Here is a 25,567-nt window from a genome sequence, read left to right on the forward strand (position 1 = left end):
GCCCCTGTGTCCAACCTGGCCTTGAACACTGCCAGGGATGGGGCAGCCACAGCTTCTCTGGGCACCCTGTGCCAGCGCCTCAGCACCCTCACAGGGAAGAGCTTCTGCCTGAGAGCTCAGCTCAGTCTCCCCTGTTTCAGTTTGACCCCATCCCCCCTTGTCCTGTCCCTACAGCCCATGAGGAGGACATGAGGCCATTAAATGCTGTAGCTGTTTGCCTGCAGTGGGAGGCGCTGGTACCCGAGCTCCCCACGGCTCACAGGGAAGGGGCAGCCCCTGACCCGTCCACAGCGGGGCCGGAGGGTGCTGAGGGGTAGGAGCACACGGTGGGCACCTATGAACTGCCCTGTCCCACCCTGCTGGGGTGGAAACCATTGGTGCTCTTGCAACGATGGGAAAGAGGAGTCCGAGGGGGGCACGGAGCCGCCCTGCCTGGCCCGGCCTTTCCCCGCTGCCCCTTCCCCTTGCTTGGGGCCGTTTCGGCTCTTCCCATAGCAGGGGCTGCTCTGCAGCACCCGGCACCGCGCCGTGCCCAGCAGATGGAGCCGGGACCCCGCGCTCCGCCCGGTGCGGCTGCCGCTGCCTCTGCCGCGGGGAGCCGGGATGCGAACGGGTGCAGGGATGGAAATGGGGGTGCAGGGATGGAAATGGGGGTGCAGGGACTGGAAATGGGGGTGCAGGGGTGGAAATGGGGGTGCAGGGATGGAAAAATGGGGGTGCAGGGGTGGAAAAATGGGGGTGCATTGGCTGGCGAAGAGTGTGAAGCGCTGGGGAAAGGGGTGCCGGGCTGGGAAAGGGGTGCAGGGGTGGGAAAGGGGGGAAGGGGAAGTCGAATTGGAGGTGGAGGTGCAGGGGCTGGGAATCGGGATGCCTGGCTGGGGAAGCGGTGCAGGGGTGGAGAAGGGGGTGCAGCGACTGGAAATGGGGGTGTCGAGTTGCAGATAGGGATGCAGGGGCTGGAAATGGGGCTGCAGGGGCTCGGGAGAGGATGCCGGGCTGGGAAGGGGTGCAGGGGATGAGGAGAGGGGTGCTGGGCTGGGAAAGGGGGTACCTGGGCGGGGAGGGATGCGCGCTGCAGGTGGGGGTCCCGGCCCATCCGGAGCTGCCGTCGCTCTCCCGCCCGGTGCCCGCTCGTCCGGGCAGCGCAGGGGCGGCTTTTGTGGGGCCCCCCCTAAACCGGCACCGGGGGGGACGGGACGGGACGGGACGGGACGCGGGGCCGCCGCACGCGGGTCCGGATGCGCGGGGATGTCCCGGGGTCCCCGCAGCATCCCCGGGCAGGGCCGGGCCGGGAGAGGCGCCTCCTCCTGGCGCGGCGCGGGGCGGGAGCGGCGCCCGGGACAGCCCTGCCTGGGCACGGAGCGCGCCGGCCGCCGGACCATGCCCGGGCCGCGGGGCCGCCCCCCGCTGCCGCCGCCGCTGCTGCCGCCGCTGCTGCTGCTGCTGCTGCTCCCGGCCGCGCCGGCCGCGCAGGTGAGCGGGACCCGACCGCCGGGCCCCGGAGCTCTTCGCTTGCTCCCACCCCACACCTGCATCGCCGGCGAGCACACCGGGAGCAAAGACACCCCCGGTTCTATGGGAGAGCGGGGTCTGTGCTGCTCAGCATCCCACCGGCGGCTCCCGCCGGCTCCGGGGGCTGACCCGGCCCTAACAAAGAGCCCTGCGTTAAAGCCCGCACTCGCCCCGCACCTCTTTGCTTCTGCCTCCCTTCCTGCGGCGCGGGCGCCCCGGAGCTGCTGGCGCAGCCGGGCTCATCCCCACCACCAACCTGAGAGCCCCCACACAGCACCGAGGGAAGCGGAGCCCGGCGCCGGGGCTGGATCCTGATCCCGCTCCGTAAACCCGGTAGCTGTTGGAAACGAGAGTAACTCTGTGGCTGCGGGGGAATGAAATCCCTCGGGCCAGGAGAGCTCCTTCGCTCCAGCCTCATCCCACCCAGCCCAAACCCCACGCGCCCTGTGAGTGTCTGAGCTCAGAGCTGCCCCGGCTTTGCTCCTTGCCTCCCCTTTGAAGCCGGTTCCACAGGAAAACCCGTACTAACGGTGCCCACGGGCATGAGTCAGCCCATGGCAGCGAGCGCGGGGCAGGCAGGAGGCCCATCAGCGTTCTGGCCCCGGCAGAGCTCACAAGACAGCTCTTTTCCTCTCGGTTTGTCATGTGGAAGCGGGAGCTCCAGCAGCACGAACGCGAGTTCCAGCATCCATCCCGCAGAGGGATCTCAGCCCCGCGGCAGCGCCGCCTCACCCGTGTGGATGCTCAGGCTAAAACCCCTCCTGCAACACGGGGAGGGGGAAAGGATGGAACGAGGTCTCTGTGGGGTGTTTGATGCCCTCTGTCCCCGCAGAGCTGCCTGAGCAGGCAGCAGCTCCTGGCCGCCATCCGGCAGATGCAGCAGCTGCTGAAGGGGCAGGAGACGCGCTTCGCCGAGGGGCTGCGCGTGATGAAGAGCCGGCTCAGCACCCTGCACGCCTCCCTGGCCAAGGGACCGGCCACGGCGCTGCCCGGTGAGCCCCGCATCACACAGAGAGCCTGCGGGACAGCGGGGCGGGCAGCTCGGGGTGCTGGGGACCTGCTGCAAGGCTGAGTTCAGGATGAAACAGGGGAGGTCAGGTTGGAGATAAGGCAGAAGCTCTTCCCTGTGAGGGTGCTGAGGCGCTGGCACAGGGTGCCCAGAGAAGCTGTGGCTGCCCCATCCCTGGCAGTGTTCAAGGCCAGGTTGGACACAGGGGCTTGGAGCAAGCTGCTCCAGTGGAAGGGGTCCCTGCCCTGGCAGGGGTTGGAGCTGGAGGTGAGGGGGCTGGAAAACCATGTCCCGAGCAAAACTGCCACCAAGCCCCTTGCCAGGGATGCTCAGCCCCAGCCTCTCTGCTGGGCTTTCCTGTGGGGCTGGACAGAATCACAGAATCAATGAGGTAGGAAAAGCCCTTCAAGCTCATCCAGTCCAACCATTCCCAGCACTGCCAAGGCCACCACTAACCCATGGCACTGAGGCCTCGTCTCCATGGGGTGTGAGTACTTGCAGGGACGGTGACTGCAGCCCTGCCCTGGGCAGCCTGTTCCAATGCCTGAGCACCCTCTGGGGCAGGAATTGTTCCTCAGCTCCATCTAAACCTGCCCTGGTGCAGCTTGAGGCCGTTTCCTCTTGTCCCATCCCTTGTTCCTTGGGAGCAGAGCCCAGCCCCTCCTGGCTCCATCCTCCTCTCAGGCAGTTGTAGGGAGCCATCAGGTCCCCCCTGAGCCTTCTCTTCTCCACACTGAACCCCCAGGCCCCTCAGCCCTTCCCCATCACACTTGTGCTCCAGGCCCTGCACAAGCTCCGCTGCCCTTCTCTGTCCCCGCTCCAGCCCCTCAATGTCTCTCTTGGAGTGGGCCCAGACCCATCAATGAACCTCAGCAGGTCACTATTCGGGGGAGATAACTTTAGAGGCAGAACTGGGTGAACTGCAGCCCAGGTAGAGTTGGGGACGGAAAGATAAAGGTGTTGGTCCCCAAAGCACCCACCTGAACATGACCCCTCTCCCTGTTGTGTTCCTGCAGCCTCCTGCCCTGCCCTGCAAGCCCCTGCGGATGGGAAGAAGTTTGGCACCAAGTACCTGGTGGAGCACGAGGTTCACTTCACCTGCGACCCCGGCTTCCAGCTCCTGGGCTCCAGCACGAGGACGTGCCAGGCCAACGGCAGCTGGACCGGGCAGGAGCCCCGCTGCACAGGTACTGCCCCAGAGCTCAGCTGCAGGACAGGGGTGGAACGTGGGACACGGGGAAGGTACCGGGGTTCACCAACGGGGAGGTACCGCAGCTGTCCTGCAGTCCTGGTCAGCCGATGTCCAGGGATGCTGCAGCTCCTGTGGCCGCTGCTTTGGTGCGTCTCAAGGTCCTCAAGGAAAGGTGGAAATTGCAGCTGGAGCATCACCTGCAGCACAGCAGTGGAGATGATGGAGGGGGGAAAGGCATCAGTGCTGCTGTGGCTCCTTTGCAGCAGGGCAGCACCGGAAACAGTGTCTGGGTTTGGGAAAATCACAGAACCCCAGCCTGGTTTGTGTTGAAGGGACCTTAAAGCTCCTCCAGCTCCAACCCCTGCCACGGGCAGGGACCCCTTCCACCAGAGCAGCTTGCTCCAAGCCCCTGTGTCCAACCTGGCCTTGAACACTGCCAGGGATGGGGCAGCCACAGCTTCTCTGGGCACCCTGTGCCAGCGCCTCAGCACCCTCCCAGGGAAGAGCTTCTGCCTAAGAGCTCAGCTCAGTGTCCCTCTTTCACCTTGAAGCCAGCCAGTTCTCAGGTGCTGAAGGGTACCAGTGTGCGCAGCATCCCCGTGACTTGCTTCCCAAAACACAGTGACATGAAACGCGGGCTCTCTTTCCACTGCAGAGATCAGCGAGTGCTCGAGCAGCCCCTGCCAGAACGGGGGCACGTGCCTGGAGGGACTCAACCAGTTCAAGTGCCTCTGCCCGCAGCAGTGGACCGGGGCCACCTGCCAGTACCAGGCGCAGACGGGTGGGTGACCCCGCGGGTGGGTGACCCCTCCGGGTGCCTCTTGTCACCCACCCACCTCATTGAAGCCCGTCCCGCCCTGTGTGCCCCCAGCTCCTCCTGCCTGGAGCGTCACGGACGACCCGGCCTTCAGCCGCCAGCCCCGCTGTGCCCAGATCGACCAGACCCAGCACTGCAGCTGCGAGCCCGGCTTCCACATGAGCGGCACCGCGGCCACCGGCCTCTGCCAGGGTGAGCTCCGCACCGGGATGGGGATGGGGATGGGGATGGAGGGGATGGGGATGGTGGGGATAGGGATCGTGGGGATGGGGATGGAGGGGATGGGGATGGAGGGGATGGAGGGGATGGGGATGGAGGGGATGGGGATGGGGATGGAGGGGATGGAGGGGATGGGGATGGTGGGAATGGGGATTGAGGGGATGGGGATGGTGGGGATAGGGATCGTGGGGATGGGGATGGAGGGGATGGGGATAGGGATGGAGGGGATGGAGGGGATGGGGATGGAGGGGATGGGGATGGGGATGGAGGGGATGGAGGGGATGGGGATGGAGGGGATGGAGGGGATGGGGATGGTGGGAATGGGGATTGAGGGGATGGGGATGGTGGGGATAGGGATCGTGGGGATGGGGATGGAGGGGATGGGGATAGGGATGGAGGGGATGGAGGGGATGGGGATGGAGGGGATGGGGATGGGGATGGAGGGGATGGAGGGGATGGGGATGGAGGGGATGGAGGGGATGGGGATGGTGGGAATGGGGATTGAGGGGATGGGGATGGTGGGGATAGGGATCGTGGGGATGGGGATGGAGGGGATGGGGATGGGGATGGAGGGGATGGAGGGGATGGGGATGGAGGGGATGGAGGGGATGGGGATTGGGGGGATGGGGATGGAGGGGATGGGGATGGAGGGGATGGGGATGGAGGGGTTGGGGATTGAGGGAATGGGGGTGGAAGGAATGGGGAAGGAGGGTATGGGGAAGTAGGGGATGGGGATGGAGGGGATGAGGGTGGAGGGGATGGAGGGGATGGGGATGGAGGAGATGGGGATGGAGGGGATGGGGATGGAGGGCATGGGGAAGAAGGGGATGGGGATAGAGGGGATGGGGATGGAGGGAATGGGGATGGAAGGGATGGGGAATAAGGGGATGAGGATAGAGGGGATGGGGATGGAGGGGATGGTGGTGGAGGGCATGGAGGGGATGGGGATGGAAGGGATGGGGATGGAGGGGATGGGGATGAGGAGATGGGGATGGAGGGGATGGGGATGGAAGGGATGGGGACAGAAGGGATGGGGATAGAGGGGATGGGGATGGGAGGGAATGGGGATGGGAAGGGCTGGGGAAGAAGGGGATGGGGATAGAGGGGATGGGGATGGGAGGGGATGGGGGTGGAGGGCATGGAGGGGATGGGGATGGAAGGGATGGGGATGGAGGAGATGGGGATGGGGATGGAAGGGATGGGGATGGAAGGGATGGGAAGAGGAGGGGATGGGGATAGAGGGGATGGGGATGGAGGGGATGGTGGTGGAGGGCATGGAGGGGATGGGGATGGAAGGGATGGGGATGGAAGGGATGGGGACAGAAGGGATGGGGAAAAGAAGGGGATGGGGATGGAGGGGGATGGGGATGGAGGGGATGGGGATGGAGGGGATGGGGATGGAGGGGATGGGGATGGAGGGGATGGGGTCTCACCTCTGCCCCCTCGTCTCTCCGCAGACCTCAATGAGTGTGAGGTGTACAAGCGGGATGGGGGGCCCCGGCTCTGTGCTCATGCCTGCGTCAACCTGCCCGGCTCCTACCGCTGCGCCTGCCCCGGCGGGTACGTGCTGCTGGGCGATGGCAAGAGCTGCGAAGGTGAGGGAGGGCAGGACGGAAACGGGCCCTGTCCCAGCTTCCACAACTGCTGCTTTCTATCTTAACCCATTCCTCTGCTTCTCTACAAGCATTTCTGTGTGGGGGAATCTTGGTGGGACTGCACAGGGGAATGGTGCCCAGGCGGGGAGGAAATTCATCCCAGAATCCCAGCCTGGTTTGGGTTGAAGGGACCTTAAAGCTCCTCCAGCTCCAACCCCTGCTCCCGCAAGCAGGGACCCCTTCCACTGGAGCAGCTTGCTCCAAGCCCCTGTGTCCAACCTGGCCTTTGAGCACTGCCAGGGATGGAGCAGCCACAGCTTCTCTGGGCACCCTGTGCCAGTGCCTCAGCACCCTCACAGGGAAGAGCTTCTGCCTTATCTCCAACCTGACTTTCACCTGTTTCAGTGTGAACCCATCACCTCTGTCCTGTCACTTCAGTCCCTAATGAAGGGGTCCCTCTCCAGCACCCTTGTAGCCCCCTTCAGACACTGGAAGCTGCTCTGATGTCTCCATGCAGCTTCTCTTGTCCCGCCCCAGCTTTCTCAGCCTGGTCCCTTGGGCATCCCCAAGGAGAAACATTTCTAAATGGAGTTAAAGCCAAGGATTACATGGGAAGGGGTCAGCAGCTTCTCCTCCAGAACCAGGGGCTCTGGGGAGAGGGCTGAGAGCAAAGCAGAGGAGCAGTAGGTAGGGATGGTGGGTGGCCAGAACTACTTGTGTGATGTCTCCTGAAAAAGAGGGATTTTGGGGCTATAGAGGGTTGATTATTGCAGTTCATGGGGACAAAACTCACACTTTCTTCTTTTCTCCTCAATTTTCTCCTTCCCCCCCCTATTTCTGCCTGTTCCAAAGCATCTAACGCTCCAAAGTATCTAATGCTCCCAGCAAGTACCTGCATTTCAAGCTCCTGATTTTATTGCTGGGTACTTCAGTGCTTACAAAGGCTTACAAAGAGCAGAGCAGGCACAGACAGGGTTTGGGGTGATTCAGGTGTTTTCAGCCACCTCTCTTTGATCACATTTGATGTCTGACCCATTTCAAGGTGTTTGTGCCTACTTTCTGCCCCCTGTGAGGTTGGCTCCAGGTCCCTGGTGAGCCTGACCTGCTGCCCACCCCTGTTTTACAGACATCGACGAGTGTGCTCTGTCCCAGGACAACTGCACGAGGGGAACAACCTGCATCAACACTGGGGGGGGCTTCCAGTGTGTGAACCCCCAGTGCCCGCCGCCCTCTGGCAATGTCACCTATGTCAAGACATCACCCTTGTAAGTGCAGTAGGGTGCAACGCCTGGTCCTGCTTTCATGGAACCTCAGCCTGGTTTGTGTTGGAAGGGACCTTAAAGCTCCTCCAATTCCAGCCTCCTGCCACGGGCAGGGACCCCTTCCACTAGAGCAGCTTGCTCCAAGCCCCTGTGTCCAACCTGGCCTTGAGCACTGCCAGGGATGGGGCAGCCACAGCTTCTCTGGGCACCCTGTGCCAGCGCCTCAGCACCCTCCCAGGGAAGAGCTTCTGCCTAAGAGCTCAGCTCAGTCTCCCCTCGGGCAGGTTCAAGCCATTCCCCTTGGCCTGTCCCTCCATCCCTTGTCCCAAGCCCCTCTCCAGCTTTCCTGCAGCCCCTTCAGGCACTGGAGCTGCTCTCAGGTCTCCCCTTCAGGAGCCTTCTCTTCTCCAGGCTGCCCCAGCCCAGCTCTCTCAGCCTGGCTCCAGAGCAGAGCTGATCCAGCCCTTGCAACATCTCCATGGCCTCCTCTGGCCTTGATCCAACAGCTCCACATCCCTCTTGTGCTGCTGCCCCAGAGCTGGGGTGCGGGGTTCTAAAAACACATGTAGCATCCCCATAGACACAACGCCGCTGAGGTGGGGGACATGGACCCAGCATCCCTGGTGCTCCCGGAAAACCTCCCTCTGTCTTTCCCTTTGCAGCCAGTGCGAGCGCAACCCCTGCCCGATGGAGAGCCGCTCGTGCCACCAGGCCCCCAAGACCATCTCCTTCCACTACCTGCCGCTGCCATCCAAGCTGCTGACTCCCACCCCGCTCTTCCGCATGGCCACGGCGGCAGCTCCCGGCCGGCCGGGCCCCGACAGCCTCCGCTTCGGCATCGCGGGCGGCAACAGCCGCGGGCACTTCGTGATGCAGCGCTCGGACCGGCACACGGGGGAGCTCATCCTGGTGCAGAGCCTCCAGGGCCCCCAGACCATCCAGGTGGATGTGGACATGTCCGAGTACCTGGACCGTGTCTTCCAGGCCAAGCACGTGTCCAGAATCACCATCTTCGTGTCTGCCTATGAGTTTTAGGGGAGGTGGCAGCCGGGGTGGTCCCTGCGCAGCATCCTCCGCACGGAAGCGCCAGCCCTGGAGGCGGGTGTCTAACAGGAGCTCCAGGTGACATCCCGCACCAAAGCCTCTCTGCATCCTCCCCTCTGCATTGAGGTTCTTCTTTGGCACCACCTATACTGGGGGGGGGGGAAAGAGGGAAATGAGGTGCAGAAGGAATCAGGTGCAGGTTACCCACTCAATGGCGTGTGGGAGCAGAGCATGAGCCGCACCTGACGCTCCACAAGGACAATGTCCCACAGGCTCAGTGCCTGCACAGCACAGAAAGCAGTGGATAGAAACCACAGCCCTTATTGCCTTTTAATTCCTTTATTTCATAGGAAATAAGTTAAAGTGGTGCATGCAGGAGGAGGGAGGCTCATAGCAGGTACTGCTCTCCCCCCCCCCCGCTGGCTCGGGCTTGCGTGCACTGACCCCAATCCTGTTAAAACATAGAGGCACGGTCTGGGTTGGAAAGGACCTTAAAGCTCCTCCAGCTCCAACCCCTGCCACGGGCAGGGACCCCTTCCACTAGAGCAGCTTGCTCCAAGCCCCAGCCTCTGCTCCCCTTTGGGTGAGGAAACCCATGGCAGCCTGCATAGAGGGGGCTGGTCCGGGGTTTCAATCCCACGGGATTGACCTGGACTGGAAAAATCCCTGAATCCATGAATGAATCCATGCTCGAGGGAGCTGGAGATGCAACTGTTTCGGTTTTCCATCAGGCACAGCCTCACCCCGCTGTGTGTACGCAGCAATGGGGATAGCTGGGGTTTGGCTGGAAACCATGCCAGGGGGAGGGACACGCACACGGACCCCACTCCCTGGCCTTGCTCTCTTCCCCCCGGGACCTTGGTGCTTGTCCATATTAACCACAACCCCTGCCCGACGTTATGCATGTTCTCTGTTACGCTGGTTTAGTACCATGATATAACCTCTGAGCAGAATAAAGTACCCAAAGCACGTGTGGATGGGGGTGATGCTCATCCGGACCTGCCCGGGGCGGAGGGGGACACGACTCAGGGTCTGTGGGGCAAGAACCTGCCTCTGTCAGGTTTATCTTTCTGCCCTATGTTGCCCCAAAAATGCAACGGGGCAGAATTTCCTTGGGATTTGATGCTGCTTCCACTAAATCCTTCCCACTCCTTGCCCCAGTGACTCCAATCTGTGCTGCATCCACTGGGGGATGGAGCTCCTGGGGTTTTTGGTCGGGGGGAATACAGCTTTTCCATGGAGCTCGGGAGAAGGGCAGGACCTTTCCCCACAGAACAAGGGGGGACATTCAGTGCCTGCTCCTCAGCACAGGGCTGCTGGATCCCCATCCCGGCGGATGGAGGATGTTTGGGTTGGCAGCTGCACCGGCGGGATGGTGGAGCTGGGCAGGGAAAATACATCCCAGGCTTGTGCTGGGGGAGGGAGATTGAAAACCCAACAGGAAGCTTAGAGAAGAACCCAAACATGGGAATTAACGCTCTTCTGAGAGTGGAGCTGCTTCCAGAGCAAGGAGTGGTGGAGCAGCAGGACCTGGGAGCTGCCACCTTGGTGGAGACCCAAGGGAGGACAAAGACCAGGAGGAGCATCAGGAAAGAAGGGAATGGCTGGGTGCTATCTCCTTCAAAATGAGCTGAGATGTCCTCTCCTCTACTCTCATCTCCTCCCCTAAGGCAGGAGGATCCCTTTGTCCTGCCGAGGACACCCCTTTAATGGTGGGGTGAGGGAGGGACGGCATCAGGATGGGGAAGGAGGCAGTGTTTTGGATCTGCCCTGGGTTTATTCCCCTTCCTGTGATCAGAGGATAGTGGTGGGCATCACCACAGGAGGGACAGGGAACGGGCAGCACACGCCGCTGCGCTGCTCTGCTGTGTACCTGCGTCCTGGGGTGCCTCGAGAACAGGCGATGAGGTTTTCCTTGGAGCTATCTCCTTGGAGCTACCCAGATTCCAGCCAAGTCCTGTTCCATCCAGGAAAGGGAGCAGTTATCCTCATGAACCCGGCCCGGCACGTGGTCTGAATTAGCCTTTGATAAAAGCAGTTCTGTGGGACACGTCCTCACACACCACCGACACCGCTGCTGGGATGCAGAAGCCGGAGCAGGAAAGGAGCTGAAAGGAAAAGCAATGTTTTCTTGGACTGTTTTTTTAGGAGAAGATGGACAGGACGCTTTGGGAAAGGAGACAGAGTTATGAGGAAGAAGGCTGCAGAGTGCCTGTGGTTTGCCAGAGTGGCTGCAGTTGTCCAGCCTGGCTGGACGTGCTTCTGGTACTGTGATATAGGGATGATAAAGGAAAACCTGTGCCTGGGGATGTGCTCCTCCAAGAGGAGGGCTGGGACATGCCAGAGCAGCTCCTGGTGCCTCACCTCTGCTGGCTCCATCACCCGCTCCTGGCTGTGGTACGGGCTGAAGCCGTGTTTCATCATCCCTGCACTTGCCAGGCGCTGGGAGCCAAGCCCGGGAGCCTGTCAGAGGAGCAGTTCCTGATGGGCAGAATAGTTTCCATCTGATGCTTTCCCCAGCTAATGAGGCTGGAGCCGGGCGCCTGGAGCTCCGCACCGGAGGCTCTTCCTCACAGCACAGCGTTTCCCCAGCTCCCGAGGCCAGGGTGAACTGGTTTCCCCTCTCTGGCTGGGCTGGAACGTGCTCCCAGCTGCATCCCGCTGGCCTGGAGGGCCAGGCCTGGGGCCGGGGAGCTCGGCTGTCTCCTGGCTGCACAGCTCCCTCTCAGCCCCACAAACGTTTAAGGTCGGCCCTGCAGTGTCTGCCCGGGGCTGCAAACCTCTGGCCATCGTCTGAGCTGACTCAAGACGTTTTCTTCCCCTCCCAGAGCAGCCACTCTGGCATCCTGCATGCTTCCTGAGCCTGGAATGTGCAGAGAGAGGCTCTTCTGGCCCTGGGAAATACAACTGCTCTTTGGGATAAGCCTTTGGATTTTCAAGGTTTGGGGGAGAAGCACTCCCTCTCCCCTTCACCCCATGGAGGGAGATGAGTCCCAGCCTCAAGGCAGGGGTGAGAGGAGGTGACTACAGCTTCATGGCCTGTTTTCTCCTCCTTCCAAAATACACTCCTGATGTTCCTTTCCCTTCTGGGCATCCAAAGTCCTGAGCATCCCTGAGCTTCTCCTCCCCTTCAGCCTGATGAGATTAAGACAAGCATGACCAGCAGTTTGAGGGAGGGGATCCTGCCCCTCTGCTCTGCTCTGGTGAGACCCCACTTGCAGCCCTGTGTGCAGTGCTGGGGTCCTCAATGTGAGGACATGGAGCTGTTGGAACAAGTCCAGAGGAGGCCACGAGGATGCTCAGGGGCTGGAGCAGCTCCTGTATGGAGCCAGGCTGAGAACACAGGGGCTGTTCAGCCTGGAGAAGAGAAGCTGCGTGGAGACCTCAGAGCAGCTTCCAGTGTCTGAAGGGGGCTGCAAGGATGCTGGGGAGGGACTCTTCATTAGGGACTGGAGTGACAGGACAAGGGGTGATGGGTTCAGACTGCAACAGGGGAAGTTCAGGTTGGAGATAAGGCAGAAGCTCTTCCCTGTGAGGGTGCTGAGGCGCTGGCACAGGGTGCCCAGAGAAGCTGTGGCTGCCCCATCCCTGGCAGTGCTCAAGGCCAGGTTGGACACAGGGGCTTGGAGCAAGCTGCTCCAGTGGAAGGGGTCCCTGCCCGTGGCAGGGCTTGGAGCTGGAGGAGCTTTAAGGTCCCTTCTAACCCAAACCAATCTGGGGTTCTATGGTTCTATGAGATGCGCCCCTGCAAGCAGAATGATAATTCTCTTCCCTGCATAAGGCTGCAGGTTAAAATCTGAGTTTTATTACCCCAAGAAGCCAAAACACTCATTAATCCCATTATGGGCTTGGATGAAGAGCTGAATCACAGCTCTATTTGTTATGGTTGCTAGGTATGTTGCTACATCCCCCGATCCCAATGTATCTGTGATGTCCTGGTGTGGACATCAGGGAATTGGGTTAGCTGCTGTTGCCAAATTCAGCTGTATTTTGGGGAAAAGAAGAAAGGAGCCATTGAGGAGCTTCCCAGGAGTGTAACTTCTTCCCTGACAACACAAGCACATGGAGGGATATTGAAGCAAACAGCTACACACTGCTCCTGCAGGCACAGTTTTGGTTAAAACCAGTGAATCCCAGACTGGTTTGGGTTGGAAGGGACACAGAGTTCATCTAATTGCACTCCCCAAGCCATGAGCAGGGAATAACACAGCTGTTGCACCTGCACATGCTGCAAGAAACCAGGAGCCAGGTTTTAGTCCATTTTTAAACCCCCTTTTTTCCACTCCTCCCATTGTCCAGGGAGATGCTGCTGAGCCCTGTGGGTGCTGGCTCCACACATGACACTGAGCTGGGGCTAATTACCTATAATTAGCCCTAATCACCCTCAGTGTCCCACCTGAGGCATCACCTACACCACTCCTGTGCTCTCCAGAGCCCTGTTTCAGTCCCGGAGCTGCAGAAGAACGGTTCTAAAGCTTGTGTTGGTTTCCTGGTTTGACTTTGAGCTCTCATCTCCATGAGCTCTGTGTGATGGGATGGAGCCTTGGCTGAAGCTGCCCCGCTCACCTTGCTCAGGTACCAGCCTGGTGTGTGAGACACTGGAGATGGCTCCTTCCTCATGGATGCGAGGCTGCAATTTGCCTCTGAGAGGGGAAAAACATCCCTCCCAAAAGGGAACCGATGTGGGTGTTCTGTCTTCTTTATTTTCTGCTAGGATTGCTGGCACTGGAAAAACAGAGTCATATGTCCCAAAAAGCCCTGTTAGCCAAGGAGACCGGCCTGTAAAGGAAAATAAGTTGATGTAACTTGGGATTTGTCCAGAAAGTTTTGACAAAGTCCCTCAGAAGACAATATTGAGGGGAAAACTGGTTGGGGAACAACAAACAAGCTTCTCCTGGGGGCTATGAAGTGCTGAGAGTCAGCAGAGCTGGAGCAGGGATGCGAGCCCAGCTCCTGGCATGTGGAGCTCTGGCAGGTGGGATATCTCTAGCCTGTGGTGCTGGAAGCACACATGTAAGGGTTATGGAAGGAAAGATGAGCAATGAGTGACAACATCTGCAGCTGATGCTGAGCGGGACAGGAGCACCCTGAGATGGGGATGAAAGTGGAGATGTGGGGCTGCAGAGGAGCACGGGGAATTCACCACCAGTGTGGAGCAACACATGGAGAGCTGCTGCTTGTCTTACTGGATCATGGAGGACATGGAATTCCAGACTGGTTTGTACTGGAAGGCAGCTTAAAGTTCATGCAGCCACGGGCAGGGACACCTTCCACTAGAGCAGGCAGCTCCAAGCTCCTGTGTCCAACCTGGCCTTGTGTTCATCATTATTGGCTTCCATAATGCTCTTCAGCATTCCATTACGTGACCTGATGGCTCCCTACAAGTGCCTGAGAGGAGGATGGAGCCAGGAGGGGCTGGGCTCTGCTCCCAAGGAACAAGGGATGGGACAAGAGGAAACGGCCTCAAGCTGCACCAGGGCAGGTTTAGATGGAGCTGAGGAACAATTCCTGCCCCAGAGGGTGCTCAGGCATTGGAACAGGCTGCCCAGGGCAGGGCTGCAGTCACCGTCCCTGCAAGGGTTCACAGCCCGTGGAGACGAGGCCTCAGTGCCATGGGTCAGTGGTGGCCTTGGCAGTGCTGGGGTAAGGGTTGGACTGGGTGAGCTTGAAGGGCTTTTCCAACCCGGTTGACTCCGTGATTCCACTGAGGATTTCTGAATGAGTTTCTCGCGGGCCGCACGAACCCCGCTCACTGAGGCGCTGCTCACAAACGCCCTTCCCCCGCACGCAGCCTCCTCGAGGCCCGGTTCCCCGCTCCCCTCGGCGGTGCCCGGATGTGCCGCTCCTCACCACAGGGCAGCGCGCGGCGGCGGGAGGCGGGGCGGGGCTGTCGCGAGGCGGAAGCGGCGCGGGGACGCGGGGCGGGGCGGGGCGGGCCGGGCCCGGAAGCGCGGTGACGGGCGGCGCCCCCCGAGGCCCCGGCCGCCATAACGGGCGCGCGCCCGCGTGACGCCAGGCCGCACGCAGCGGCGGGAGCGCGCACGGCGGGAAAAGCGTGTGTGTGCGAGGGGAGGGGGCGTGGCCTCTGCGCGCTCGCCCTACGTCACGACGGCCGTGACGGGCGTGTGGGCTCCACCAATAGGCGCCCCCGCCGGCGGCGTGACGCGGCTCGGCGGGCGGGCGGGGCCGAGCGGCGGCGGTGGGAGGAGCGCGACGGGAGGCGGCGGGCAGCGTGAGGCGACGCCATCGCGGCCCCGGCGGGCGCGGAAGACGCCGTGGTGGTGGTGGCGGTGGTGGTGGTGGTGGACGTGGAGGTGGTGGCGGCCGCGCGGCCGCGGAGCCAGCCCGGGGGGGGGGGCGAGCGGCGGGGCTCGCTGCTGCTGCCGCCGCCGTCCTCGTCCTCCGCCGCCCCGCCGCCGCCATTTTGTGAGAGCGGCTCGAGCGGGCGCCATGTTTGTAAGGAAGAATTAGGGCAGCCATCAGCGGCCAGCAGCACCTCCCTTCCCCCGTGTGTGTGTGTCCTCTCCTGTGCCCCGGGCCTGCTCCTCCGAGCCGCCGCCGCCGCTGCCGCCTCCTCCGCCTGCCCGCGCGGGGCGGCCGGGCTCAGCCTGTGCAGCCTCGCCCTGCACTGAGTGCCCGTTAGTGTCTCACTAAGTAACCGTGAGTGAAACCTTCATCATCTCTCCTCACTGAGGGACCCGACCCTCCTCCTCACCGAGCCGCCCCCAGAGCGGCTGTGCGCGCCGCCGCCGCCGCCGCCGCCACCACCTCCTCCTCCTCCCTCCGCACCACGGGCAGCGGCAGTGTCCTGCCTGCCTCCACCTCCCTCCTCCTCACCACACCACAGCCAGCACAATGGCCTTTGAAAGCCTGTTCTCCAAACCCCCAAACCCAGTTCTTGACCCAAACATGCCCGACTCTGACAGGCAACATGCAGGGGACGAAAGGTCGAGTAACATTCTTCTCTCTCTCTCCGCTTCTCATAATGGTGATACTAGTGGGGTGATGCTGATAATGATGATGATGATGATGCTGTGTGTTAATGTGCCGAGGGGGTTAACGATGTTTTTGTGGGGGCAGGTCACCTTCAGGCTGGAGGACCGGGGTGGTGGTGGTGGGGGGGGGGGGATGCGAGGAGGGGAGGAGGGGGGTGACACTGGCTTTAGAAGTGCATATTATTAGCAGGGGGTTATTTTTTGGAATGCATGCCTTTTTACATCTTCATTTATTTATTCTGGCTGGGGACGGGGACTGTTTTCCATTTCTTTCCATAAATTGCACTTTCCAGGGGGTGTCTGTTGAATGTCACCATTGTTCTTTGCCTGCCTTGCCCTGGCGCTGCTAGTCAGGTAGGAAAGGGTGCTCTGAGCTGGGGTTTCCTCTTTTTGGTTGGTTTTGTTTATAGCAGAATCTCTCACTAGAGCCATATTTAACCTCATTTTCTTGCCAGATTACACCTTCCCCATTTAACTGGATCTTTTTTTATGCAGATTAAGCTCTGACTGACGTTATCTTTGCCACCTCTCAGTCCCCATGCGCAGTCCTGGTGAAAGGACCTCTGTTCCTCCCTCCTTCCCTCCCTTTCTCTCCTGCAGCTGCTGGAAACTCAAACCCTTCCTCCACGCAGCCCTGGCCTGCTTAACTAGTTCCAGAGATACAGTGCCAGGGTGGCAGGGACCAGCCCTTGAGTCCTCATCTCCCCGTGTCACAACTGCAGGAGTTAGAACTGCTGGGTTGCCACGGCTGCCCTCCCCACACAGCTCCGCAGCCCTGCTTGGTGCTTGTCTCGGAGGACTGGAGCAATAAAACCCAACAGGAAAGGGCTGGTGAGCGAACGTAAGTGTTCCCTCGCTGGAGGAAGAGTCACTGAGCCTGTGGTACGAAGTGGAAGGGCCACGCAGAGCTGAGGGACTGGTCCAAAACCGGTGCTGTGGTTTAGCGACAGGGTCAAGGCAGAGCTCGGAGCTGCCGGTTCTTGGTTTCACCTCCCTGCTTTTACTTGTGTAAGTTGAGTCATGCTCTGTGTTCCAAAGGAGCACTGTGTCCAAGCAGAGCAGTGGTCTGCTGGGACTGCTGGAGGTGCCTGTTAGAACTGTGCAGCAGCAGCAGGCAGAGTGGTCCTAGAGCTCCTTTGTGCTGTTTCAGGGTTGCAAATACTTTGTGTTTCCAAGTCCTCGGTGAGGACGAGCCCCCGTTACCCCCTGTGCTGCTGGGAGTACAGTTGTCCTAACTGGGAGTTCCCCGTGCCCTGGTGACAAGTAGAATTCCTCTCACCAGCTCTCCCCACCACTACGCCTGTTGTGACACTGGTAACCGGTGGAGTAGAATAAATAACTACTACCTGAGAGTCTAATGGACCTGTTAAATACAGGGTGACGTCAAATAAACATGGCTTTATAATGTTTTCATTTCAGAAGAGCAGGAGGTTCAACAATAAACACATCTACCTGTTAAGTAATACTCTTTGTAAGCAAGACTTGCACAACTTCTGCTCCCCTGTGATCTGAAACGTGTAAAGTGTGTTCCTCATGCCCCCAGAGCGGTGTTAAAAAAGAAAGACGCCCCAAATGGAAGTCTTTGTGTTATATCAGTGAGCAAAGTATGAACTTCCTGCAGTGTATAAAGATTTCCCCACCAGCTGGGGAGGCCCAAAGAGAAACAGGATCTTTCCCTTCCACAGAAACCGTGCCAAAGGGGAGGCAGTTCTTTATGCACTGATAGCTCAGTAGGTACAGCCCATAACAGGAAGCTGCTGAAATCAGTGAAGGGATAAGGTCAACTCATGCGGCATAAATGAGCAGCATTTCTGGTTAACATGTAGTTAGTTTGATTTTGAACCACTCTGTGGAATTCTAAAGAAGTTGCTTAGTGCTTTTGAGCAGTAGACAATGGTAAAACCCCTTTTGTGCCTATGCTTGGGCAATTTAGGACTGGAAGATTGTTTTAATCCAGGGTCTTTTGTTTTCCTTGTTTATAGACAGGCACCTGCTTAAGGAAGGAAGGGTTTCATTTTAGAGTTGTTTTTAGTTAACTCGTTGTGGAGACATTGTCTTTGATGGAGTGTTTGAGACTTTCTGCACACAGGTAAAAGGTTGGTGCTTCCTGGGAGGTCAGGGTTTATGAGGGATTGCTTTTATGTAGGGAGATAGGGTAAGAGCGAGCTCAGAGGCTGGGTGCTGCCAACCTCGGGGGCAGCAAATCCACACGGAACTGGGGGTAAATGTGCAAGTTCCTGCTCTCTCCCAAAGGGCTGATCCTTGTGAGAGGTTGTGGCTGCCGTCACCATCATCTGCAGGGCTGGGAGCTTCCGACTGCTCTTAAAACTCTTTAGTTTGAGGACATTGTCCCACCTTTGCCTCATGCTGTAGATAAAGCACGTGTCTAAGAGAGGAACTAAACACTTGCCACAGATAGAATGCAGTCCTCATGCATGGGCTGAATTCTTGTGTGGACTTTCATTTCTGACTAGCAGTGAGCTCTTACAGGCAGGGGAAGGACTCGTGCTACAGTTGGTTCTGCCTTTAAACTCGGTGCCAGAGACTTCAGAAAGTAACTTGCAGTTCATTTATTTTTGCAGTCTAAACCACTGGCTTGGTGCTGACACTTTCTGCTGGCTATTTCTGCTTTGCTGTCATTTAATCTCCATCCAGGAGATGCCTTATCCCATTATCTGCTGTAAAAATAGCAGTGACCTGGCAGAGGGCTGAGCACGGCGATGTTAACTCGCAGATCACAGGGGTGCAGGCAGGGCTCCTGCAGCCAGCAGGGTCTCGGGAGCTGCATTGCCAGGCCCCTTTTTCTATGCTCATGGCACAGTAAAGGAAATCCAGTGTTAGGGACAGCTCTGGAGCAGGCACCTCAGTGACCTGTGGACTTTTTGCAGGCAGTTGTCCAGGTTTTTACAAGGGGTATTTGGAAATAGCACTTCAGAGCCAGGCTTGTCTGTTGCGTGTCAGGTTCCTTGCCCCCAGAACCCTGCTAATCCCCAGTGTCCACTTCCCCATTGTGCCTTTGATAGTTTCTACATTCAAACTGCAGTTGGTGCAGTCCCTTTATTATTCCTCAAGATAAACTGATTTTGAGCTTTAGGAGGTGTAGTTGAAGTGTTCGATCGTGTGACTGCTGCTAGCTGGGGTGCTGCTCTTCCAAAGCCTCTCCTTTGCCAGCCACACATGGCCTGTGTCCATCCAGATAAGCCACAGACTTCACCCAGCCACCTATTGCTTTTGTTTTCCCAGTTTCCTCTTCCAGCTGCCTTAGGAATTGCCTGTTCCCTTCCCAGCGTAGCCCTCGTGGCCTGGGCAAGCAGGACTCATGCTGCTGCTCTAACCGGTCTCGCTGGTTCATCCTAATGGAGACCTGCTCTGCTGAATTACAGCCCGTGGCAAGGGAAGGGAAAACCCCAAGTGGGGGTTGTAGCAGATGAGTAACAGCAAACTGAAATCTCTGTTATACCCTAGTTGTACTTTCTCTCCTTTACTGCTTAGTCAGTGTCCTGTTGCACGTGGCTTTGTCTGTGTCTTGTCTCCAGCCGTGTGGCTCCTCAGCTTTACCAGAGCTGTACAGATCAGGGAAGCACTTGTGGAGCCAAAGGGCTGAAGATCCCTTCTAATCCTGGTTCCTATTATTCAGCCCCACTGCTCTCCCTTCCCACAAGCCTTCCATCTATCTTAAACTGACAGTTTAAATGCTTCTCTTTTGTTATACCTGCTGCTTGCTGTCCACGTGCGCATAGTTTGGCTTGAAAATGTTTGCTGGGAGCTGGTTTGAGAGATTATTCTTCCTTAGGTCAGTAATAGTTAATCACCAAAGAATGTGTTCATGTTTAGCTGGAGTTGTTTGTGAGCACTGAATGCAGCCTTGCAGTGATTTATTGTTCTCCAGCCTGATTTCAAAACTTGCTTTGCCATTAGGAAGCAGAGAGAGAATCACTCCCAAATCTGCCCTGAGGGCAAACACGGCTGTTTGCCATCCAGCAAACATTACAGGAGGCAAGACATGGCAGCTGGCTGGGTCACTGCTCATGCTCTGGGGAGGAGGAGGTGGCCTCTCTGAGCTGATTTCTTCTGCAGTGTTAAGCCCCAGAGACAGGAGACGGATGGGCAGCAGGGTGACAGTGTGGGCTGCCCAGAAGTTGCTCATTGCCCCCTAGTACCACCCCAGGAAGCTTTATTTTTGGCACTGCCGTCTTCCCACTTCCTTCCCCCCCCTGCTGTGGGAGCACAGTATCTGTTAGAGCCAGCCCTGGGATGAAAGCAGGACAGAGGTTAAAACCCTCCCAGCTCCCTGGTGTGTAACTTTGCATGCTGCAGTTCACTGCCTTGGTGTAGATCAAGGTAGCGTCGTGTTTGCAGGGTGGCTGAAGCTAATGTGCAGCTGGAAAGTGCCACAGGTGACCTGCAGGATGTTGTCAGAGAAGCCAGTGCTGATCCTTGCTGCGAACCAGCTTGTGCTGTTAACTGCAAAAACCACCTTGTTGTGTGGGTGTTTCCTTTATTCATTCTCATTTTAGAATCACAGAATCAACCAGGTTGGAAAAGACCTTTATGGTCATGGAGTCCAACCCTTACCCCAGCGCTGCCAAGGCCACCACTAACCCATGGCACTGAGGGCCTCCATTCATAAATTTTTAGTGTCACAGTGTCTAAAACACTTTAGCACTGTTAAGATCTTATTTTAGACTTAAAATTTTCATGTCATCAACCTGTGTATGAGTTATTGTCCTCTTTGTAAGTTCGTGGCACCCAAATCTTACCTGTTGGGAGTACTGTGGGTTCATTGTGTGACAGTGAACAGACAGGAAGCATGAGCTGGTGGGATGGCTATGCCCATCTGTGCAGTCACGAGTGCTGCACAGCATCGTGTACTTCTGGGTGGAAAGTATGAGCAGGAGGGGTTTTTGGTGCAGCAGGAGTGTGTGGGGAGCTGGAATAAAGGGGCTAGAATAGAAATCTACTGTAGGGCACTAAGAAAAATATACCCAAAGGAAACTTAAGAGGAGAATATGCAGGAGGGGTGTAAGGCTTCTATACTAAATAGATGTTGACCAGTGCCAGAAGCACTCAAGTGGTTTCCCATAGGTTTAAACTGTCTCTTGCACTGTGTGTCCTGATCACAGATACAGAGGTCAGCAGAAGAGGAGGTGTGTGAATGAACATGCTGTTTCTTTATGCAAAGATGAGGTTTTGAACATTCTCAGTGTTTTCTGATAACTTCTCTCTTCTAGAGCTAATCACAGAAAGAAAAGGTTAAGGTTTAACAATGCATTCACTTCAGGAAGAAATAGATTTGATTTCCTTCTTGGGCAGTAATATTTGGTTATCGCCAGAAATTAGCAGCTTCTTAAAAAATAAGCCATTATTTAATGCGTTAGCTGCTCATGTTTAAAGTTTCCATTCTTGCTGCTGTGTCCTTTCTCTGTGGGTACAAGAAGTAAAGGGAGGTGTTTGCAGCCTTTCATTTTTTCTACTACATACCTTATCTCATGTTGGTGGTGCTTTGGGGAAGCCTGGTCCGTTCATATGCTCTTTAAGGTTTATTCTAATGAATAAAATCGAAGCATCATGTTGTAAACCAAAATGTTATTCTTTTAAATGAGACTTTTCCTTAACTGTAAATCAAACCTGTGTAAATAGGAATTAACAGAAAATAACGTTTGATGTAATAATGTTAGATATAAGAAAATAGAATAATACAGATAATATAGAAAATAATGTTAGATACAAGGCAGAAGCTCTTCCCTGTGAGGGTGCTGAGGCGCTGGCACAGGGTGCCCAGAGAAGCTGTGGCTGCCCCATCCCTGGCAGTGTTCAAGGCCAGGTTGGACACAGGGGCTTGGAGCAAGCTGCTCTAGTGGAAGGGGTCCCTGCCCGTGGCAGGGCTTGGAGCTGGAGGAGCTTTAAGGTCCCTTCCAACCCAAACCAATCTGGGGTTCTGGGGTTCTTTGATAGACTCACATTTTGGTTGCATGATTTTGTTCATGTAAGTTAGGTTCTCCTGTAGCTCCTGCGCTGTCTGCACGTGTGCTCAGTGCTTCTGAGAGGAAGATTTCCTTCAGGGAAAACCAGTTCAGTTTTCTTACAGCATTTTAAACCTCCAGTTGTCAGTGGTACTGAGCAAATGCGTCTCGTTTCTGTGTCCTGGAGCTTGAGTTGTAAATCTTCTTTTGTTTGAACGTGAAGAATGCTATTTAAAAATGACTGGGGTTGAGGGCAGGAGAGGTGAGTTAAAGCTGGGTTGGAACGTTAGAAACTGAACAGTAAACACCAGAGTAACAGTGAGTTACTCTAGGTGTGGATTTCCATTCCCTACCCAAATATTTGCATAACTGCCTTTTCACTGACTTCACCAGATTGAGTCTTCCCTGAAAGATAATTTGGCTTCTCTGCCTTTGTAATCCATTTCTGAGGTGCTCTAGAAATACCCTGGGGACAGTGGAAACACTTTCTAGTTTCATTTTCACATATCCATCAAGCTCCAAGTATGTGGAGATGGCAGAAGAGGGAGTGATCCATAAGTGATTTTAGTTCTTTCTCTTGCATCTGAAGAAGATCCAAGTGTTTTTTGTGGGCACCTACTCCTTGTACAGAGGCTGATAGGAAACATCACTGCCTTTGCCTTACTTAGGATTTGTTTAGCTCATGGAGTCTACGTGGTGTTACTTTATTTTGCATCTCCTGTGTTTTGCATTGCAGGGTTGTGTTTGCCATCCTGTGGGTCATGAGGAAATAGTGGGACCATATGGCAGTAAGTCATCATCAGGGGCTCTTTATGAGCAGTTCCAGTAGGTCAGGCAGCAGCATCTGAACGCCTCTGAGCAATTTAAACTGGTATTTAATGAAGGTGCTTCTGTTTCTCTTCCATAAGGACTTCAAACGCACTCGGATGAGAAGGGCTTGGTAGTGCTAGCTGAGACTTCAGGTTAGAGGTGAGGTACCCTCTCCTGCTCTGTCCTGTGCCAGAACTTCATACTGCACATCTGCCTTGTAACAGGTCCGGATGAACTCCCATTAACCAGAAGGTGCATCAGATTTAGTTCAGCCTTTGCACATCCAAATCTGGAACCCTGGAACAAACCACATGGCAGCAGTTACAGCTTGCCAAGGGTGCTGGTTCAGCGCAGAGGCTGTCCTTGACTCCTGGGGTGTGTGTTGTGAGGCACCACGGGCTGTCCCCCCAGCTTGTTGGCATTGTGTCAGGGGAGGTTGCTTTGGTGGTGCGTTGTTTTGTGGGGCAGGGCAGTTGAGAGAGAAGGGAGTCTTGAAAAAGAACCAAATTACACTTCCCTGTTTGTCCACATCAAGCAGACTTTGGTGCTTGTGGGTCAGGCGCTTCCAGCAATGCCAGAAGCACACTGATAGCAGGCAATGCGTAATGCCAGAGTGCTGTGTAAGCAAGAAGCTGTACTTTGCACAGCACCGGTACAGAATACAAGTGAACAGCTCAGTGTGGGGTTTAAATCAGGAAAAACCCTATAAAATGGACTTTTCTGCCCTATCACTTTGGTAAACTTTCTTTGAGGAATAACTCAATAATTTCCAAGAAGTAATGGTGTTTTTTTTTTCCATTTTATTTTCAAATCACATTTATCCAGAGTTTTCTTTTGGGTTTTGTTCTGTTGTTTTGGTTTTATACATTCTTGGAAGTTCAGGGCTTGGAAAATTCCAGGATGTTGCAGAAAGAATGTAGGCACTGGGGGAGTAAAGGAAAACCTTCCGTAACCTTCCCTTTGGAATGCAATCCAAAGGATAGTGTTACCGGGATCCTGCATAGTTGTTTTACCTAGAAAGTTAATGAAGGCCTGGATGCATCCCAGCGGTATAAATCCATAATGGCAGTTCCCAAAGGAACTGGGAACAACCCTATTTCCTAAAGAGCATATTTAAAAGCAGAAATACTTCAGGGAGGGAGTTGAACTCATGTTGTCAGAGTAGGAAATATTGGTTTTCCCAATGGCTGCAGGTGTTCCCTAAGTATTTGTGTTCCAGTTACTCTAAGCGCACTGTATTAGCCTGGAAAGATGGGACAAATGCTTTCTTGGGATATTTATTGTCTGATGCATTCCAGAGTTTCTCAGGGAATGCTGGAGGTAATGGCCACTGTGGTGCTTGAACACAGGAGTTATTCTATGCTTGGGGTACATACTCTGAAGATCCTTTCTCTCTTCTTAAGTACAGGAGTATCTTGGTGTTAAGCTCTTTGCAAGGCAGTGTCAGGATTGCGTATGAGCAGATCTCTGTGAGCACCTTACAAAAATCACATAGAAATGGGTTCTGAAGCTGCCTCTACTTTGTGTTTGGTGCCCACTTGGCCATGGGCAAACCTTTATTCTGATCACTGTAATTATTAGTGTTCATTTCCAGTCTTTGTTCAAAACCTCGTAGCTTCCTGCTGCTTTATGTTTGCACTAAAAGTAATGTCCTTTGCAGAGTGTTTCCCAGGGACGGCTGCGTTTGCAGTGTAGCTGAATTTAAACAACAGCAGTTGAGCAATTCTTCTTGCCTACTCTCTAAGCTCCCTTTTGATTTCCTATTCCCCACAGTGTATTCAGCGTGTTGGAGGGAAGAGCTGTGTCTTCCATGGGCTTGTTTGTTTTGTCTGCTTCAGCGAGTCCTGCAGGATCACTCGCTACCTGCCCTGAAGTTCCTTTTACTGCCACCAGTGTGAATGATGGTCTTTAAATGACACCTTCCATAGCAGAATCTTTTATTCAGATTAAATCTGATTTCTTCTTAATATTTTGACATTTGGAAGCTTCTCATAAACTTTCCTTCTTTCCAGTCCTGTTGCTTCATGCTGTTCAGCAAAACCATCTTCAGTACTCATCTCGAAGGTGATTTTCTCCCTTATTCCAGAGTTTCCTATATTTCCAGTCACTAAGTGAGCTGGCTGCCCTTGTGTGTCACTTCGAAATGTTCTAGAGTCCCATTTTCCATCGTGTAACACAGCAAAGCATCTTCCTGAGGCTCAGATGTCCATAACCTGTCTTTGCATGCCTGCAGCGGGCTGCCCCGAGGTGATGGATAGGCAGTTGCTGTGCTGTAGCGTCCCACCAGTAGCTGAGAACTAAATGTGAAGAGGTGGTACCTTGAAATGGATGGGTTTCCTCTGGTTTTCCCCAAAGCCTTTATATGACCTGATCATCTGGATGTGGGGGTTTTCCCGTCCAGTTTTTGGCTAGTCATTGATCTGTAATCGTATCCTGATTGGTTTTGGTTTGAGGTTTCTTTCTCCCATTGTGGTTGTTAAGCATATTTAGTTCTAAGAAGCCCCAGGGCACACAAGGTGCCCATACAGCAGTCCTGTCATCTTCCCTTTTCTTCTCCCTGCCACAGTAATTTACTCCTCTTACATTAAATCCCAACATTGGGTTGCTTCTCTTCTTAATGACTGGTTTTACTGTGGAGCCTCAGGTCTTTTGCTTCCTGGTGAGTTCTTCCCCCTTCCTGCTCTTCACAGTGCCTTGAGGCAGAGTTGATCATAGTGAGGTGGACAAATTATAAGGCAGTTTAATAAAGCCTAATTACTGCTTCAGTCCTAATACCTTCTACTGCCCCCAGCACTGCTTTAGTCTTGGTTTATTCATGGATTTTTTGCATTTAATATAGTTTTTTACAGGCTGTGCCCCCCCCCGCCCCACCATCTGCTGAAGCTGGTCCCTTCAGAGTGAGGGTTTCAAGCACTGGTGGCATTGCCAAGCAATCTCCATGTAAAAACTGAGCACTGACTTTCCCTAAGTTCCCATGATGCCTCCAAAGGCTGAGTTCCTGAAGCAGCAGTAATGTAGGAATAATTATATAGAGCCAAGTACAAATGTCTCAAAGCAGCAGATTCTTCCACAGCTAAACCCCAGCTAATACCAAACAGTGGAAGAGGAGCTGGGATTGCTCCAGCAGAGTGTTTGCAATAGGGATGAGA

The 25,567-nt window shown here is 55.7% G+C and overlaps 3 protein-coding genes across 3 annotated transcripts in view; all 3 read left to right on the forward strand.

Annotated features, from left to right (window-relative positions):
- BCL2L11 (BCL2 like 11) overlaps nucleotides 1-25,567 on the forward strand; it is a 156,700-nt gene that overhangs the window by 102,686 nt on the left and 28,447 nt on the right. The window lies entirely within an intron of this gene.
- On the forward strand, nucleotides 1,361-9,619 carry FBLN7 (fibulin 7). Its single transcript, XM_061461708.1, has 8 exons — nucleotides 1,361-1,473; nucleotides 2,345-2,504; nucleotides 3,538-3,708; nucleotides 4,369-4,494; nucleotides 4,585-4,722; nucleotides 6,207-6,344; nucleotides 7,471-7,609; nucleotides 8,269-9,619. The coding sequence occupies exons 1-8, from the start codon at nucleotides 1,381-1,383 to the stop codon at nucleotides 8,639-8,641; spliced, it is 1,338 nt and encodes a 445-aa protein (XP_061317692.1). The 5' UTR covers nucleotides 1,361-1,380; the 3' UTR covers nucleotides 8,642-9,619.
- The window catches only part of ZC3H6 (zinc finger CCCH-type containing 6), a 28,298-nt gene continuing 17,721 nt past the window's right edge, over nucleotides 14,991-25,567 (forward strand). Inside the window, exon 1 of the mRNA XM_061461709.1 lies at nucleotides 14,991-15,597. Within this exon, the coding sequence (XP_061317693.1) occupies nucleotides 15,506-15,597 (92 nt within the window). The 5' untranslated portion in view covers nucleotides 14,991-15,505. The remainder of the gene's footprint in view (nucleotides 15,598-25,567) is intronic.

Source organism: Pezoporus flaviventris, unplaced genomic scaffold (assembly GCF_033815535.1).
Source record: "Pezoporus flaviventris isolate CSIRO_AGI_PZ_B2104156 unplaced genomic scaffold, CSIRO_AGI_Pfla_v1 ptg000031l, whole genome shotgun sequence".
Classification (NCBI taxonomy): Eukaryota; Metazoa; Chordata; class Aves; order Psittaciformes; family Psittacidae; genus Pezoporus; species Pezoporus flaviventris.

Excerpts from the sequence above, each read along its gene's own strand:
- FBLN7 (XM_061461708.1), top strand. The coding sequence starts at position 1,381 with ATGCCCGGGCCGCGGGGCCGCCCCCCGCTGCCGCCGCCGCTGCTGCCG. Across the intron at positions 2,505-3,537 it reads ACCGGCCACGGCGCTGCCCG|CCTCCTGCCCTGCCCTGCAA; the intron begins GTGAGCCCCGCA and ends GTGTTCCTGCAG. Across the intron at positions 3,709-4,368 it reads GCAGGAGCCCCGCTGCACAG|AGATCAGCGAGTGCTCGAGC; the intron begins GTACTGCCCCAG and ends TTTCCACTGCAG.